The following is a 15829-nucleotide window of genomic DNA, read 5'->3' on the forward strand; positions in this document are numbered from 1 at the left end:
CATATAATAAAGTAGATACAGCTCGATTACTATTGGTCTTAAAGAAAATTAAAAAAAAAACTTTGTTTCTTTTTTAAATGGTATATATTCGTTAAGTAAAGTTGTTTTGATAAAACAAAAACATTTTGAGTTATTAGCAGAAAACTGATTAATAACATTGATTTTTTCGATATAAAACTAACACTTTCGATAACCAAAAAATCGAAAATTATTAATTTTATCAAAAAAATGTATAAAACATTTTTGCTTACAATTAATGTTTTTACCAACAAATGCGGTCAAAATATAATAAAAAAATTTCACCCGCGAGATGGGGTGGCAACCACCCCTTGGTAAAAGCGTCTTTCGGCATCATATAGATTTTGATCTTTGGACTATCCACTACTTAGTGTCAAATTTTCAAGCAAATCGATCCATTCTGTAAAAATTGCGAAGTGAGAAGTTTCAATTCTTGGACTAATTATAAATTTGGAGCTCTATAACCTCTGAACGGCTTAACTGATTTTGATCAATAAACATGAGTTTGAAACGTATTGACAAGTAGTATCTAATGCATCTAAGATCAAGTATGATAACTGAACGTATTACAGGAATTATTGAGCTTGAAAAACCGTTTTTCCCATAAGAAATATATTTGATCATACTTATGAAGCCTATAACTTAAAAATTCGAATGTTCCTCGATATTAGGTACATACCGTTAGACGCGACTAGAGACCTCCGACAAACGCTTAGTTATTGGCGCAATTCTTAGGTTGAAATTTTGAGTAATTGTCGAAAAACCAAAATTTTCAAAGTATAATTTTTCAGTTTTTCGGCTATGGTGAGCAGTGTATATGTCTCAGCTTGATAGCTTAGGCACCATTTGAAAGTTTAACTCAACCCTATTGATTTGGTATATTTGCGTTTTTCTGTCTGTCCTTGAACCTAAGATATATATGCCCAAAAAATATGCTATTTTGTACCCCCGTAGCCCTCTAGCTAGCCTAAGGGTAGTCAGAAGTCAAAAATTACACCGGTTCTGAATCGGAACTCACACCCTCTTGAAACACAGAAAAAAAATTCAGATCGGTGTAACTTTCCACACACATATCATATATCAATACAAACATATCCACAAACTTTTTCCCCTTTTTAAATAAAAATTGAGTCATAATTCTGAGTTCGCTAACTTTTGAATTAAATGGTATAACCGATTTTCAAAATTAGACATCCGTTGGAAAGGTAATGATCAGTACTATCAGAAGCCGTAAAGGTCGGACTTAAATTTTTGAAATTTTTGGGAGTTTTGGTGACGAGAACGAAAGCAGACCCTAAATGGGAAGGGCCATAAAATCCACACCCTTGGACCAAAATGGAGAGTTGGCATATGGATTGGTGAGTCTTTTCCTAAATTTTAAGATGGGATTTGGTCCAATTTTCAATTCAGTCAGATTTAGAAAATCGAAAATTTCGTGTATATATAGTGTCCCTTCAAACAAAAATTCAATTTAATGTCACTTATGTTTATATAATTTTTCTTTGTAAAATATTTCATTATTTCTATTTCCTTCTATATTTAAAGATAAACAGAAGATAATTGTATTATCAGCCAATGGCATCCGGGACACTTCACAATAAACTGCAATTATTGTTTTGTCAGTGTTTATTATGCATCTATCTTTACAGTAACTAATTTGTTATCAATATCTCTATAGACTTAGTATAGTAACCATGGCAAGTTTAAGGTAAGCATATTCATTTTGATTAACATGTCTTACATATTATGAAAACAGTATATTATTAAAATTGTTCTGAAGCTGTTTTTTTTGGCCTCTTATGCAATTTACTCTTTTATTGATAAATAATGCACACTTTTAGTTAAAACGAAATTTATCGAAGCCTCTACTTTTACTTCAGAAGTCGTTATCGAAATACAAAATATTAATAAATTAAAAATTTATGTTGCTTAGTAAAAAAAAATCTTCTAAAAATTTAATCGATCCTGACTCATTCATATCGGCAATTCAGACATATATTATACATTTTAAAGTATACAATTATTTATAGACTTTAAAATGATGTTGTCAATATAAACTAATTGCGTTCCTGGGACGACTTTATTGGAAGATAGTTGATTCGATTACATGAAATCAACTTTCAACTTAAGAATATCCGTCACAAAAAATCATACTCTGATTTATTTCAAAATCATCTGATTTATTATAAAAAGACAACAACATGCAATGATGACAGTAAAATTCTCGTGTTAGTATTTCACAGTAAATTACGAGGAAAAACCCAGGAAAAAAACATCCTGATTATATCGCGACGTTTTAAGTATCTGTTCTTACATTCAGTTTACTTGTAGAATTAATACCAAACTCTGATTTTATATGTATGATATTTTAAAACATAGGTAAAAGATGTTTGCTCGATACGTTATTGACTTAGCTTATCTGAAGGAAAGAGCTTCAGAACTGCAATGCAATCCATAATCCTATTCACATAAATTTCCACAATCGGTTTTGCTCCCGCAAAACATCAAGCTCATGATGCTTGGCGGACCAGGTAATTGTGTTATTGTTATGGGATCTAAAGTTTCTTATTTAAGTTCCGATCCCCAGTTTATGGAGCCATTTTTCCTGAAGCTTCAAGAGCTGGGACATCCTATCGACTGTTGGGAGAATTTTGCCGAGGACACGTTTCTTGTTTTTCGCAATTGCCATTAAATACACTCAATGTCTATACATCTCTGCCAACTGATTTGTACTCTGTTTATAATCCTCTGGTATGGATTTCTAAAGCTAAGCGATGTATTATACATTCCCAGAAGTAATTGGTCGTGATTTTGAAATTGATAGATCACGTTGTTTAAATTTTTTTACATTTAATATTAAGTCTGGATTTTTTTGAAAGGTATTAAAAAATTTACTCTTCCTTGACCAAAAGTAGCAAATACCTTTGCACATGGAGATAGAAGGTTCTGCAATCGCAGAAGAATATTATAATTTTTCCGGTATATTTTGCCGAGCATGTTTTATGATATTGTTCTGAAGCTATTTCTTTGTAGAAATTATGCAATTTATTATTCTAAATGCGAAATAAGCTTCAATTTAACTTAAAAAATGATTTTATTGACCTTTCGACTTCCAACTCAGACGTCGTTATCAAATTACAAAATATTCATTTAACTAAGTGTATTAAAAAACAATTTTGATAGAAAATTCAAGCAGTTATTTTTATAGTTTTGCTTAGCCGGTTTTTGCTGAATGTATAACAATTACGATTTTAAAAGTAAATTTTTATTGCACAAACATTTTTACGTCTACAAAAACAGTGAAACAAAACTGAACTGAAAAAATTCTTCAGTATTCTGACATGCTTTAAAATGAAAAACGTGACACGAATAGAAGCGAGGAACGCGACTTTTGCTCGGTACGGTACGGCACGGACTTATTCCCCAAATTGTTTCCCTAATCAGTCCTAAACATCCATACTTGGCTCTTGGCCTCCTCTTCCTTCTTCCATGCCTCTCTATCTTGGGCAATTTGCATCCATTTTGACGGGCACGCCAGGTTTCCCCTACACGACTCTACCTTATTTACAAAAAAAATTGTATGTCTTTGTACACACGTTATAATGCTCAAAAAGTTACGGGATCTGGATTTCAATGCATATTTTTTTTTATAATTCTCGTATCAAAGTTACGCGTGAAGTTAGTCGTATTGATGTCAGTTGGGGAAACCTGGGCGACCCCATTTTGACCCGGCGTGTTTCTTCAGGTCATCTGACCATCGCATTTGTGGCCTTCCACAATAATAATACAGTCGAACCCACTTATTGGAATAGCCTTCTTGCCAAGCAAAAGTATTCCTATAACCGGGATATTCTAATAACCGATCATTGGAGGCTAGTAGAAACGTTTCGCTACCTCAAACTTCTATTTCTTAAACCGATATATTTCTATAACCGGTATTCTGATAAGCGGGTTTGACTTTATAACTTTCATTATAATCTGGGCTGATTATCGGAGAATAGGCCATTTTTGGGAAAAGTTATTTACCAGCAATTTTATTGCTGGAATCGAATCTTATGATGGTATATATTAATAATATAGGTATGCAAAGTCCGCAGATACTGTGCTACTTTTTTTATAAACAGAATGGCGCCTGAAAATCGTGTTTTTTTCAATTTTTGCTCTATAACTCCAAAGATTTTAATTTTACACCAAAAACACCCAAATAAAAATTCACCGCAATTAAATTCTGCATAGAGACGTGTTCTTCCCGATTCACTTCGACGAAAACTTTCCCCGGGAAAAGCGGGTTTTACCAACAAAATCTTTAATTTTCAACTAAAATTTTAGATAAGTAATTGTTAATCAATAATTAAATAACTTGGCAATGTAAAAGCCCTTTTTGTATAGATTATAATTCCAGAAGCCGATGGAAACTGAATGAACCATTTAGCAACAATTGTTAATTAAAAATTTACGGTCGCTATAATAACGACAATAATTATGGTGCATAAGAATAACTATGATTTTTTCATAAAAAGACACTAAACCTATCTAATGTACTTTACAGAATTGAAATTGGACTATTTAAGCGGCCTCAGGAATATTTTAAAATTATAAAGAATTTTTTGGCTTATAAACAAATAGAATATCTCGGGAAATATTAAACTAAATTAAATTGTAAAAACGGTATTCGAAAAACAGCCACAGTACGCTTCTTTTAAAAGAGAAAAGGTTTAATTATGATGAGAAGTTCCTGAGATACAACCGGTCAAAGTTGACCGGAATTTACGATAAAGATATAAACAATAGGATGATAAACAACCTTATATTTTTATAAAACTTTTTTGTTAGTTTATATACAGGGTGTTTGGTAAAGAATGGACCATAGCTTAACCTCAGGTTCCTGAGGTTAAAATAGGCCGATTTAAGCTAATTAACCTTAGTACAAAGTTTATAATAACCGAGATACAGGGTGTCAAAGTTAAACTTTTTTTTTTATTTATTATTGAATATTTCCTGACAGGTATGAGATAACAACATGAAATTTGGTATGTGGGGATATTTTGGGTCGAGAAAACTAAATTCCCTACCAAAAATTATGTATTACCCAGAGGGCGCCACATACGCCTTTCAGCACTCATTTATTATGTTCCATTTTTTTTATCCCTCACTCTGTGTAATTTTGACATTAAAATTTTTATTGTCCTATTCTTCTTCTTCAAATGCTAATCCACTAATGGATGTTGGCAATCACATTTTCCATTAACTCTCTGTTTCTTGCAATCTGTATCAGAGATTGTATGTCGTTAATCCCTGTCCATTGCCTTATGTTTCGGAGCTTGGACATTTTCTTGCGTCCTATTCCTCTCTTGCCTTCAATTTTACCCTGGATTATAAGTTGAAGGAACTGGTATTTTTCGTTTCGCATGATGTGACCCAAATATGCCGTTTTTCTTTTCTTGATGTTGTCGAAAAGCTGAAGTTCTTGGTTGATTCTTTTAAGGACATCCACATTTGTGAATTTCGCCGTCCATGGTATCTTTAGGATACGGCATAAAGCCACATTTCGAAGGCTTCTAATCTGTTTATATCCCTCGTTTTTAGTGTCCAGCCCTCTATGCCATATAGCAGCACCGACCACACCTAGCATTTAGTAAACCTTAGTCTCAGTGTAAGGTCGAACTCTGAGCAGCTCAGTACCTTCCTGAATTTTACGAAAGCTTGTCGAGCTTGCTCAATGCGACATTTTACTTCCCTGTCCGATGCCCAGTCTTCAAAAAGCCACGTTCCTAGGTATTTGAGTTTGCTCACTCTCTCAATGGACTTAGTATTCAGTGTTATGGTGGAGTTTTCAAATGCATCCAAGTTTCTGGAGATGATCATGAATTTGGTCTTTTTGGTATTAATCTCTAATCCCATTCGCTTACTGTATTCTCCGATTATAGTGACAAGTTGTTGAAGATCTGCTATGTTGTCGCAAATTAAGACAGCATCATCAGCATATCGTATGTTGTTGATTAATACTCCATTCACTCCTCCTTTTCTCCTTCATTCTCCTATTAGTTTTATATAAAAAAGGTATACTTTTTTCATCTCCCTAAGCTCAACCGTTTTCGTGATAAACGCATTTTAAATCTGCGATACACCATCATTTTTAGCATAATATCATTGTTATATCATAGTTCCACCCGAAAAATAACTTAAAACCATAATAATTGTGCCAGTTCTCAAATTTATGTCATTGCATCGCAAATTCCATTTGAAGAAATTTGCGATACATTTTTGAATAATTTTATGGTTTTAAGTTATTTTTCGGGTGTAACTACAATGATATTATGGTAAAAATGATGGTGTATCGCAGATTTAAAATACGTGTAAAATTTTTATTCTTCTATTAGTTTTACTTAAAAAAGGTATACTTCTTTCATCTCCCTAAACTCAACGGTTTTCGAGATAAATGCATTTTAAATCTGCGATACACCATCATTTTTAGCATAATATCATTGTAGTTACACCCGAAAAATAACTTAAAACTATAAAAATTGTGCCAGTTCTCAAATTAATGTGATTGCATCGCAAATTTCATTTAAAGAAATTTGCGATACATTTTTGGAAATTTTTATGGTTTTAAGTTATTTTTCGGGGGTAACTACAATGTTATTATGCTAAAAATGATGGTGTATCGCAGATTTAAAATGCGTTTATCTCGAAAACGATTGAGTTTAGGGAGATGAAAGAAGTATACCTTTTTTAAGTAAAACTAATAGGAGAATAAAAATTTTAATGTCAAAATTATACAGAGTGAGGGATAAAAAAAATTGAACGTAATAAATGAGTGGCGCCCTCTGGGTAATACATAATTTTTGGTAGGGAATTTAGTTTTCTCGACCCAAAAAACCCCCACATACCCAATTTCATGTCGTTATCTCATACCTGTCAGGAAATATTCAATAATAAATAAAAAAAAAGTTTAACTTTGACACCCTGTATCTCGGTTATTATAAACTTTGTACTAAAGTAAGTTAGCTTAAATCGGCCTATTTTAACCTCAGGAACCTGGGGTTAAGCTATGGCCCATTCTTTACCAAACACCCTGTACATGTTAAAGTAAAAAGTTCTACTCGCAGATTTGGCCGCTAATTGTTTATTAATTGTTTAAACAATAACAATTGTTTTGTATAAATAATTTTAAAAATATCGTCGAATCAATTTTTTTGATCAAATATGTTTCTATTTTGTTTTTGATTAAGCCGAATATGGCATTGCAATTTAAAAATTCTTACACAGAAGCTCTTATAAAGTATGTCTGCGTAGCTAGGAACCACATGGGAAACTTTTTTATTATCAATTGTACGAAAAAAAGGTATTCTTCATAAAATGCCCTGAATAGTCAAAAATCTAAAACTCAACCATCATATAAGAAATTTTATTAATTTTATACCAGTTATGTCAAAAATATGAATTTCGTTCAAGAGTAAAGTACCTTTATATTCCAAAATATCAAAGAATGCTCTTATGAAAAGTTGTTTAGAATTAAAAACTATGTTTTAATATACAATTACATCATTCTAATAAAAAAAAATTAAGTTTTTTCTCAAATTACGGATACCCATCATCATTTTTTTACAATTAGGATAACTATTTTACTATCAATTTTACGAAAAAAAGTTATTCCTCATAAAATGCTCTACCTGGTCTAACATATAAGATACAGCATCAGATACTACACTTTTTCAATTTTATACGAAGTATGTAAAAAATATGAACTTTTCTTAGGAGATAAGTGCCTTTATTATTCACAATATTTTAATTAGAAGGATGCAATTGAACACTAAAACATATTTTTTAATTCCATACAAGTTTTCTTAATAAAATTTTTTGATATTGTGAAAAGAAGTACTTTACTCTTAAGTGAAATTCATATTTTTTGACATACCTCGTATAACATTATAAAAATTTGATATTTAATGGTTGCATCTTAGATTATATACGATACAGAGTATTTTATAAAGAATAACTTTTTTCGTAGAACTGATAACACAATAGTTATCAATAGGTTCCAAGTTACACAGACATACTGTATAAGAGGTAAAGAAAATTTTTTTGTTGAACATTTATTATTGTTGAAGCTTATTATTAAATGTAATTTAGGTAAGTTTTACAGAAAAAAGTTTTGATCACTTTGTATACACATTTTTTTAGCTGGTAATTTTCGGTTTTTGTATTAGATTCTTGTTATCTTTCTTAATTTTCTCAAATAGAAATAGTTTATTTTATTTCTAAAGTAAAATAATTTAGTGGATTTTAAAGTCTATATCCTAGTCTTTAAAAAACCACTTATAAAACTGTAATAAATTTGAACCTGAGTAATACCGCCTTAAATTGGTGGTAATTCTGTAAAACTACGAAGTTTTCAAAAATTACATTCTTTGAAACGTCGTATCATTTGAATTAAATTTTTGAGATTTTTTTTGAATAAAGCTTTGTTTAGTAATATATTTTAAAGGTAAGTTAGGCAAAATTGAGAGTTTTATAAGAAAAAATGTATTAGTTACACATTTTTAAATCATTTTTAAACAAAATTCAGGGAAGTCTCATTTTCCACCCACACCGTATTTATGCTCAAACATTTTATTTATTTTTATTATAACCATAAGATAGCTTAATTATTCTTCTTTCATGTCCTGTTTGTAAAATTTCATTTTATCCATTAGTTAAAGAATTACATTAAAATAACTCAACCGTGCACTTCGCCGTATGCTAGTTTACAGTGCGCCAATGTTTGTGAGAAGGGTTGCTTTAGCGTTGTAAATAAAAAATTCTAGAAGCCACAGATTTAATTTTAGAAAAATCTTTGAATAAGGTTTTTTTTGTAGAATTTTCTGATTTTTTCAATGGTCAAGTCCGTTTTCTTCTGAAATTTATATTTTCGAAGTTATTTAAAAAATATCTAATTTCGTAGTTCATTTTGTTTAATAAAAAATGAAGCACCCTCTTCTCGAGTAGAACTTTTTGATATGTTGTTTATTATACATTTCTTAATGAAACTATATGAAAATCTATATGCGCTCCCCTATAAGTATCATTTTAAAGCATTTAAACAAAGAAATTTAACTGTTAGTAATAGATAAAAGTAATATTAAATTGTTTCTTTTTGGTGCACATGCGAACAATTTGTGTCCAGTAAAATATGTTACGTAATTTTTAAAGAAATATATTATTTATTAAGCTCAACAGGCCGAGAAGGCCTAGGGCTGAAAGATTTAATTTTTCCTTACAATTACTATTACATATAATGCTATACCCTACACTACTATAATATATACAATATTACATTTGTTTGTATAAAACACTTAATATTACACTTAACATTATAGATGTATTTTTTTGCAAGAAAGTGCCGGGCAATTCGGAAAAATCGTCAAATAGATATTTTCCGCAATTTTCTCGAAAACTACAGTAGCTAGCGGAAAAATAATCAAACTATCGTGTTTATTGGACGATTTTACATATAAATAGATGTGCTTTTTGCAAGAAAATGCCGGGAAATCCGAAAAAATCGTAAAATAGGTATTTTCCGCAATTTTCTCGTAAACTACAGTAGGTAGCGAAAAAATAATTAAACCATCGTGTTTATTGGACGATTTTACATAAAAATAGATGTGTTGTTTGCAAGAAAATGCCGGGAAATCCGGAAAAATCGTAAAATATATATTTTCCGTAATTTTCTAGAAAACTACAGTAGCTAGCGGAAAAATAATCAAACCATCGCGTTTATTGGATGATTTTACATAAAAAGAGATTTTCTTTGCAACAAAATACCGGGAAATTCGGAAAAATCGTAAAATAGATATTTTTCGCCATTCTCTCTAAAACTACGGTAGCTAGCGGAAAATAATTAAACCATCGTGTTTATTGGATGATTTTGCATAAAAAATAGATGTGTTTTTTTGCGAGCAAATGCCGGGAAATCCGAAAATATCGTAAAATAGAGATTTTCTGCAATTTTCTCGAAAACTAGAGTAGCTGGCTGAAAAATAAATAAACCATCGTGTTTATTGGACGATTTTACATAAAAATAGGTGTTTACTATATCAAAAAAAAATAGATAAATATAGTAAAAATTATATAGGGTGTCCCAAAAGTAATGGGACGATCGAATATCTCGGGAACTATACATCGCATCAAAAATCTGAAAAATATGTTTTTAATCATTTTCAAAAATCTATCGAATGACACCGTACACGACACCCGCTTCCACACCTTAGAGGTGGGGTGGAGGGTAACTTTAACATCTTAAGTAGGAACCCACATTTTTTAGTGCAGATTTAAATACCTCATAAATAAGTAAGTAACTTTTATTCGAGACATTTTTTTCGAATTGTGGATAGATGGCGCTATAGTCGGATAAAACTATTTAGGAACTCCCATTTCTTATTGCTGATTTGAATAGCTCATAAAAAGTAAGTAACATTATTTATTTGAGACCAATATATATTTGTGTCCAATAAACCATCTTGTTTATTGGACAATTTTACATAAAAATAGATGTTTACTATATCAAAAAAAAAATAGATAAATATAGTAAAAATTATATAGGGTGTCCCAAAAGTAATGGGACGATCGAATATCTCGGGAACTATACATCGCATCAAAAATCTGAAAAATACGTTTTTAATCATTTTCAAAAATCTATCGAATGACACCGTACACGACACCCGCTTCCATACCTTAGAGGTGGGGTGGAGGGTAACTTTAACATCTTAAGTAGGAACCCACATTTTTTAGTGCAGATTTAAATACCTCATAAATAAGTAAGTAACTTTTATTCGAGACATTTTTTTCGAATTGTGGATAGATGGCGCTATAGTCGGATAAAACTATTTAGGAACTCCCATTTCTTATTGCTGATTTGAATAGCTCATAAAAAGTAAGTAACATTATTTATTTGAGACAGTTTTTAGATTTGTTGATAGCTTCTGCTAATAAAAATCGGATTTTTCCAATTATCGTGCCATCTTTAAACAATTCTAAAAAATGTCTCGAATAAATATTCTATATTTTTTCATCAGGAATCTAAATTTGCAATAAAAAACCGGGTTCCTATTTAAGATTTTAAAGCTAACCCCATCCCATCTCCGTATTTATTTTCTGAAAAAATTGAAGTAGCAGCTTCTTTGCCTGTACCCTTCAAAACAGTGTTACGTCTACAAAAATAGTGAAACAAAACTGAACCGAAAAATTCTTTAGTATTCTGACATGCAGCCGATTACTTAAAATGAAAAACGTGACAAGAATAGAAGAAGCTCGTTTTTGCTCGGTACTGCACGGACTTATTCCCCACATTATTTCCCAGTACAGGATATTTTTCCTATTAAATATTTCCTATCGTGTTTCTATCCTGAGAGGTATGTGTACAACAAAATATAACGTATGTTTTAAAGGATAACGTCAACATCTTAAATTCGCCAAATCTTGACTTGACCGTTTTTCTCCTGCACCCTTTAAGTATAACCATTCAAAATATATGAGAGAGGGGGCGACTTTTGGCTAGCACTGTATATTTTTAAACAGTGATTGAATAAATTTTATTTTATTTTCAGGAAGTGGCTTTTCCTGTACTTTATTACCAATTTTTATGTTATGGAAATTATGTGTACAGAAGACTGCAGAGAAGACAAAAAAACAATAAATAAGATAATACCGGCACATTACAAGCCAAATCCGCGGCAACCATGGTCACAAATTTATGTTTCTGAGCAGAGGGAGGAAATTATCACCGGACTAAACATAAGCTGCAAAAATGTCAAATTACCTTTACATTATGTCGTAAAGGGCTCTTGTAATAACTGCACACAAATACTTACAATCTTGTCATCAAATCTATCTGAAATACCCCCATCTTCTTTTGTAAATACTAAAACTATATCCAGACTTATATTAAAAAATTTAAATATTTTAAAACTTTCTCCTGGTGCTTTTGTTCAACGGTCGTTAGTAGAAATTAATCTGTCAAAAAATCGTTTATCTGAGATTGGCTTAGGTGTTTTTAATTCGTTGGATAATCTAGAAACTCTCGATTTATCTCTAAATCAAATATCAAAGTTAGAAACCCAGTCTTTTAGTGGAATGACAAATTTAAAGTCACTAAATTTGTCACACAATAGTTTATTGGCATTTTCCTATAAAGTTTTTGATCCTAATATTCACCCGATGGAAGCACTAGATTTAGGTTTTAACCCAATATTACACTTAACAGTAGAAATCAATATTAAGATAGAGAGTTTATTTTTAAATAATAATGAGCTGAACGAGCTAAACTTTTGTCCCCATCTATTTAATACCGTGAGTTTAAAAAACAACCACTTAAAAAATCTCTCTTCAACTTTTTGTACCTCAAAAGGTAATGATTTAATTTCTTTTGATGTCAGTTGTAATAATATTAGTAGCATTGGTGATTTTTACTTCGGAGAAGCTTTGAAGCTGCAATCACTAAACTTAAGCCATAATAATCTTAGTTTACTGTCACCAGGAGTTTTCTACAATATGTCGAATTTAAAATATTTAAATATGTCATACAATAATCTTAAAGATTTTATGTTCGGTACATTTGATAGTTTAAATAATTTAGATACTCTAGATATTTCGAATAACAATTTTTATACAATAAGTGCCTCTTTACATTCTTTGACTAGCGTAAACCAATTATTCATACAAAATAATCATGTTCAAGATATAAATCCCGATCAACTTCAAACATATTTTCCACAATTAAAGAAAATATTTTTTGATAATAATAATCTATCTTGTGATAATGTTGTTAATATTGTTCGAAAGCTCAAAGCTTCAAAGGTAGAAATATTACACAATAATTTACGAAATAGCACTAACGTCCATGGACTTACTTGTTTAGGTACACCAGACATTGCTCTCATACCGAAAACCCTTAATAAAACAGACAATGAGACTCTGAAAGATTATTTCGACGAAATAAAAAACAGTAGTTTATACCAGATGCTTGAACACATCTATTCATCAGAAAAAGGAAAAAATGTCGGGTATTCAAAAAACGTAACTTCAGATAAATCATTAACTGACAAATATCTAGAAGACAATTTAAAAAATACCCAGAACTTTACCAATTATTTTAGAGAATTTATAGAAAATCAGAAAAAAATTGTTACCGCAGATAATGAAGTGAATACAAAATTGTATAAATATATACATGAATTAAGTCATTCTCAGGAGACAAAGACAAATATTTTGGATCCTGAAAAGCTAGCGTACACTGAAACTAGTGGATATAACAAAATGGTACTAGTTCTGTCTATTAATACTGTTTTTATAATATTGTTATGTTTGATAGCTCTACTCATTGGCTATGTTCTATTTAAAAATAATAATTCTAGAGCACCAAACGTAAGAGAACATGTAGAGCTATTAGATAATTGATCTGAATATCCTCTTGAGGATGTAGAGATATTCAGAACATAATCTATTCTGAACATATATTATGTTTTATGTTATATTGATTATTTTGTTATGTTTTATTATGCTGTTTCAATGACGTATAATTTATAGACCCAGCAGTCGGCTATGCTTGATATGTGTATAATATGGTGTCATAAAGACCTGTGCCATGGAGGTTTGAGGTATGTTTACTACAACAGTGGCATACTCATCGTTTATTTTATAATGTGTTTATTTTCATCAAAAGGAAATTTATGAAAAAAGCATTAGTTAGAAGAATTTTTTTAAATGTCTTTAATAATAAAAAACCACAAATTAAAGTGAAATTCGTATTTCGTATTCAGCGTAATGTACAATAATTTATTCATTAAATAAACAAAACGCCTTCACTTCCTATCAACACATAACGTAATGTTTATAAAACCATCTAAATTTTAAAAATTACTTGCCTAAAAAGTGAAAAGGTTTCGCTTTTCAAATTTCCGCGACCAAAGACAAGACACTTAAATGGAAATTTACTGAAATATTACATTAATAAAAAATGCCCAAATTTTAGAGATTTAAAATAAAATGTGCTTTTCAGATTAAATATGATGACAAACACGACCATGACGTATATACAGTGAGCACGTAAAGGTTGGAATAAATTCATTTTCTCGAGAATGGACTATTTTGGAAAAAAATTCCGAGACAGGTCGATTTTTACTTGTAAAACACGACTTTTTGGCATCTATATCATACTAGTGACGTCACCTATTTGGGCGTGATGACGTCATCGATGATTTTTTAAATGAGAATAGGGGTCATGTGATAGCTTATTTGAAATGAAATTCAATTCCCTATGCAGTAACATAAACATTAACATAATTATTTATACAGGGTGTCGAAAAAAAATTTTATTTAAATTTATTGGCATAAAAAGAAGAATCTGTGCAATTTATTTAATTTAAAATACATTTTACAGCTCTCAAAAATCAGAAAAAAAATGTTTATTTAAAAAATAATCATTGTTTTTCGCTTAATGTTCAAACTTTCAAAAGGCAGATGGTTAGCTGCTTAATATTGAATTTAAGCAAAAGACAATATTTATTTGCCAAATAAAATTTTTTTCCTGTTTTCTGATAGCAGTAAAATGTATTTTGAATTACATAAATTACACAGATTCTTCTTTTTTGTCAATAAATTTAATTAAAAAAATTTTTTTGGACACCCTGTATAAATATTTATGTTAATGTTTACACTACTGAGTAGAGAATTTAATTACCTTTCAAACGAGCTATCACACGACCCCTACTCTCATTTAAAAAAATCAATCAATGACGTCATCATGCCCAAATGGGTGACGTCAGTAATTTTTTTCAAAATCGTCCATTCTCGAGAAAATAAATTTATTTCAACCTTTACGTGCTCACTGTATAGATACAACGATCATTTGAAGTGTCAACTTCGTAAGAAATCGGGAACTTCGTGCAACTTCGTATCAAAATAATAAACAAAAACAAACGGAATCATGTATGTGGCATGATTCCCTTTTTATAGCATTGGCTTAGGGCCAATTTTAACAACGACAAATATTAGTTTATTCTATGCTTCTTTTCATGAGCATTTTTCAGTGCGTCAAAAATGATAGAAAAAAAGGTAAGTCCGTGATAATATACATTTTAGTGACATGGCATTTTAGTTAAATCTGACAGTTGTCACATTTTATTTGCAATTTGGCATAAAATCAAATCAATTGTGTTTATTGCATTTATAAAATGGTATTTTCTTTGATTTGTATAGTCTTATAAATTGTACAGATTATATTCGTAGATATATTATATAATTAGTAAATAAATTTTTTTCGATTATAGCGCCATCTATTGACAACTAGAATAAGTTTATAAATGCCACCGACGAAATGTAATCACCGACGTGCGTTTTTTTCTGTCACATACAATTTAATGCGTTAGAAAGAAATCGAAAAACTGTGACGTACTGAAAGATCCTCATGAGAAAAAGCATATGATTAAAGTTATTCGACCAATAAACTGACATTTCTCCATTTTACTAATGTCAAGTAAGACTTATTTTACTTATTTATCAAATAAATACTTACTCTTCGAATAAATTGGCAAGTTAATCTCGCTGTAAATATTTATAAAAAAGTAAATTCGCCGCTTTAACTTTAAATTATCAAAATTATATTGAAACAAAATATAAATATAAACGTCTAATAAATTTTATTCGATGAATAATTTATTTGTTGTTGGTGAAACCGGACGTAAGTCTATATAATTATACGTCACTCTATTGTTTCTAGTAGTATTCGTATTTTCGCCTAGTTTTATAATATGTGTTGCGCTATTTATATTGATGT

The 15829-nt window shown here is 30.3% G+C and overlaps 1 protein-coding gene across 1 annotated transcript; it reads left to right on the plus strand.

Annotated features, from left to right (window-relative positions):
• Positions 1–1635: 1635 nt before the first annotated feature.
• LOC114329848 (leucine-rich repeat-containing protein 15-like) lies at positions 1636–14339 on the plus strand. Its single transcript, XM_028279103.2, has 2 exons — positions 1636–1726; positions 11604–14339. The coding sequence occupies exons 1-2, from the start codon at positions 1713–1715 to the stop codon at positions 13450–13452; spliced, it is 1863 nt and encodes a 620-aa protein (XP_028134904.1). The 5' UTR covers positions 1636–1712; the 3' UTR covers positions 13453–14339.
• Positions 14340–15829: the final 1490 nt, after the last annotated feature.

The sequence above is a fragment of the Diabrotica virgifera genome, chromosome 7 (assembly GCF_917563875.1).
Source record: "Diabrotica virgifera virgifera chromosome 7, PGI_DIABVI_V3a".
Classification (NCBI taxonomy): Eukaryota; Metazoa; Arthropoda; class Insecta; order Coleoptera; family Chrysomelidae; genus Diabrotica; species Diabrotica virgifera.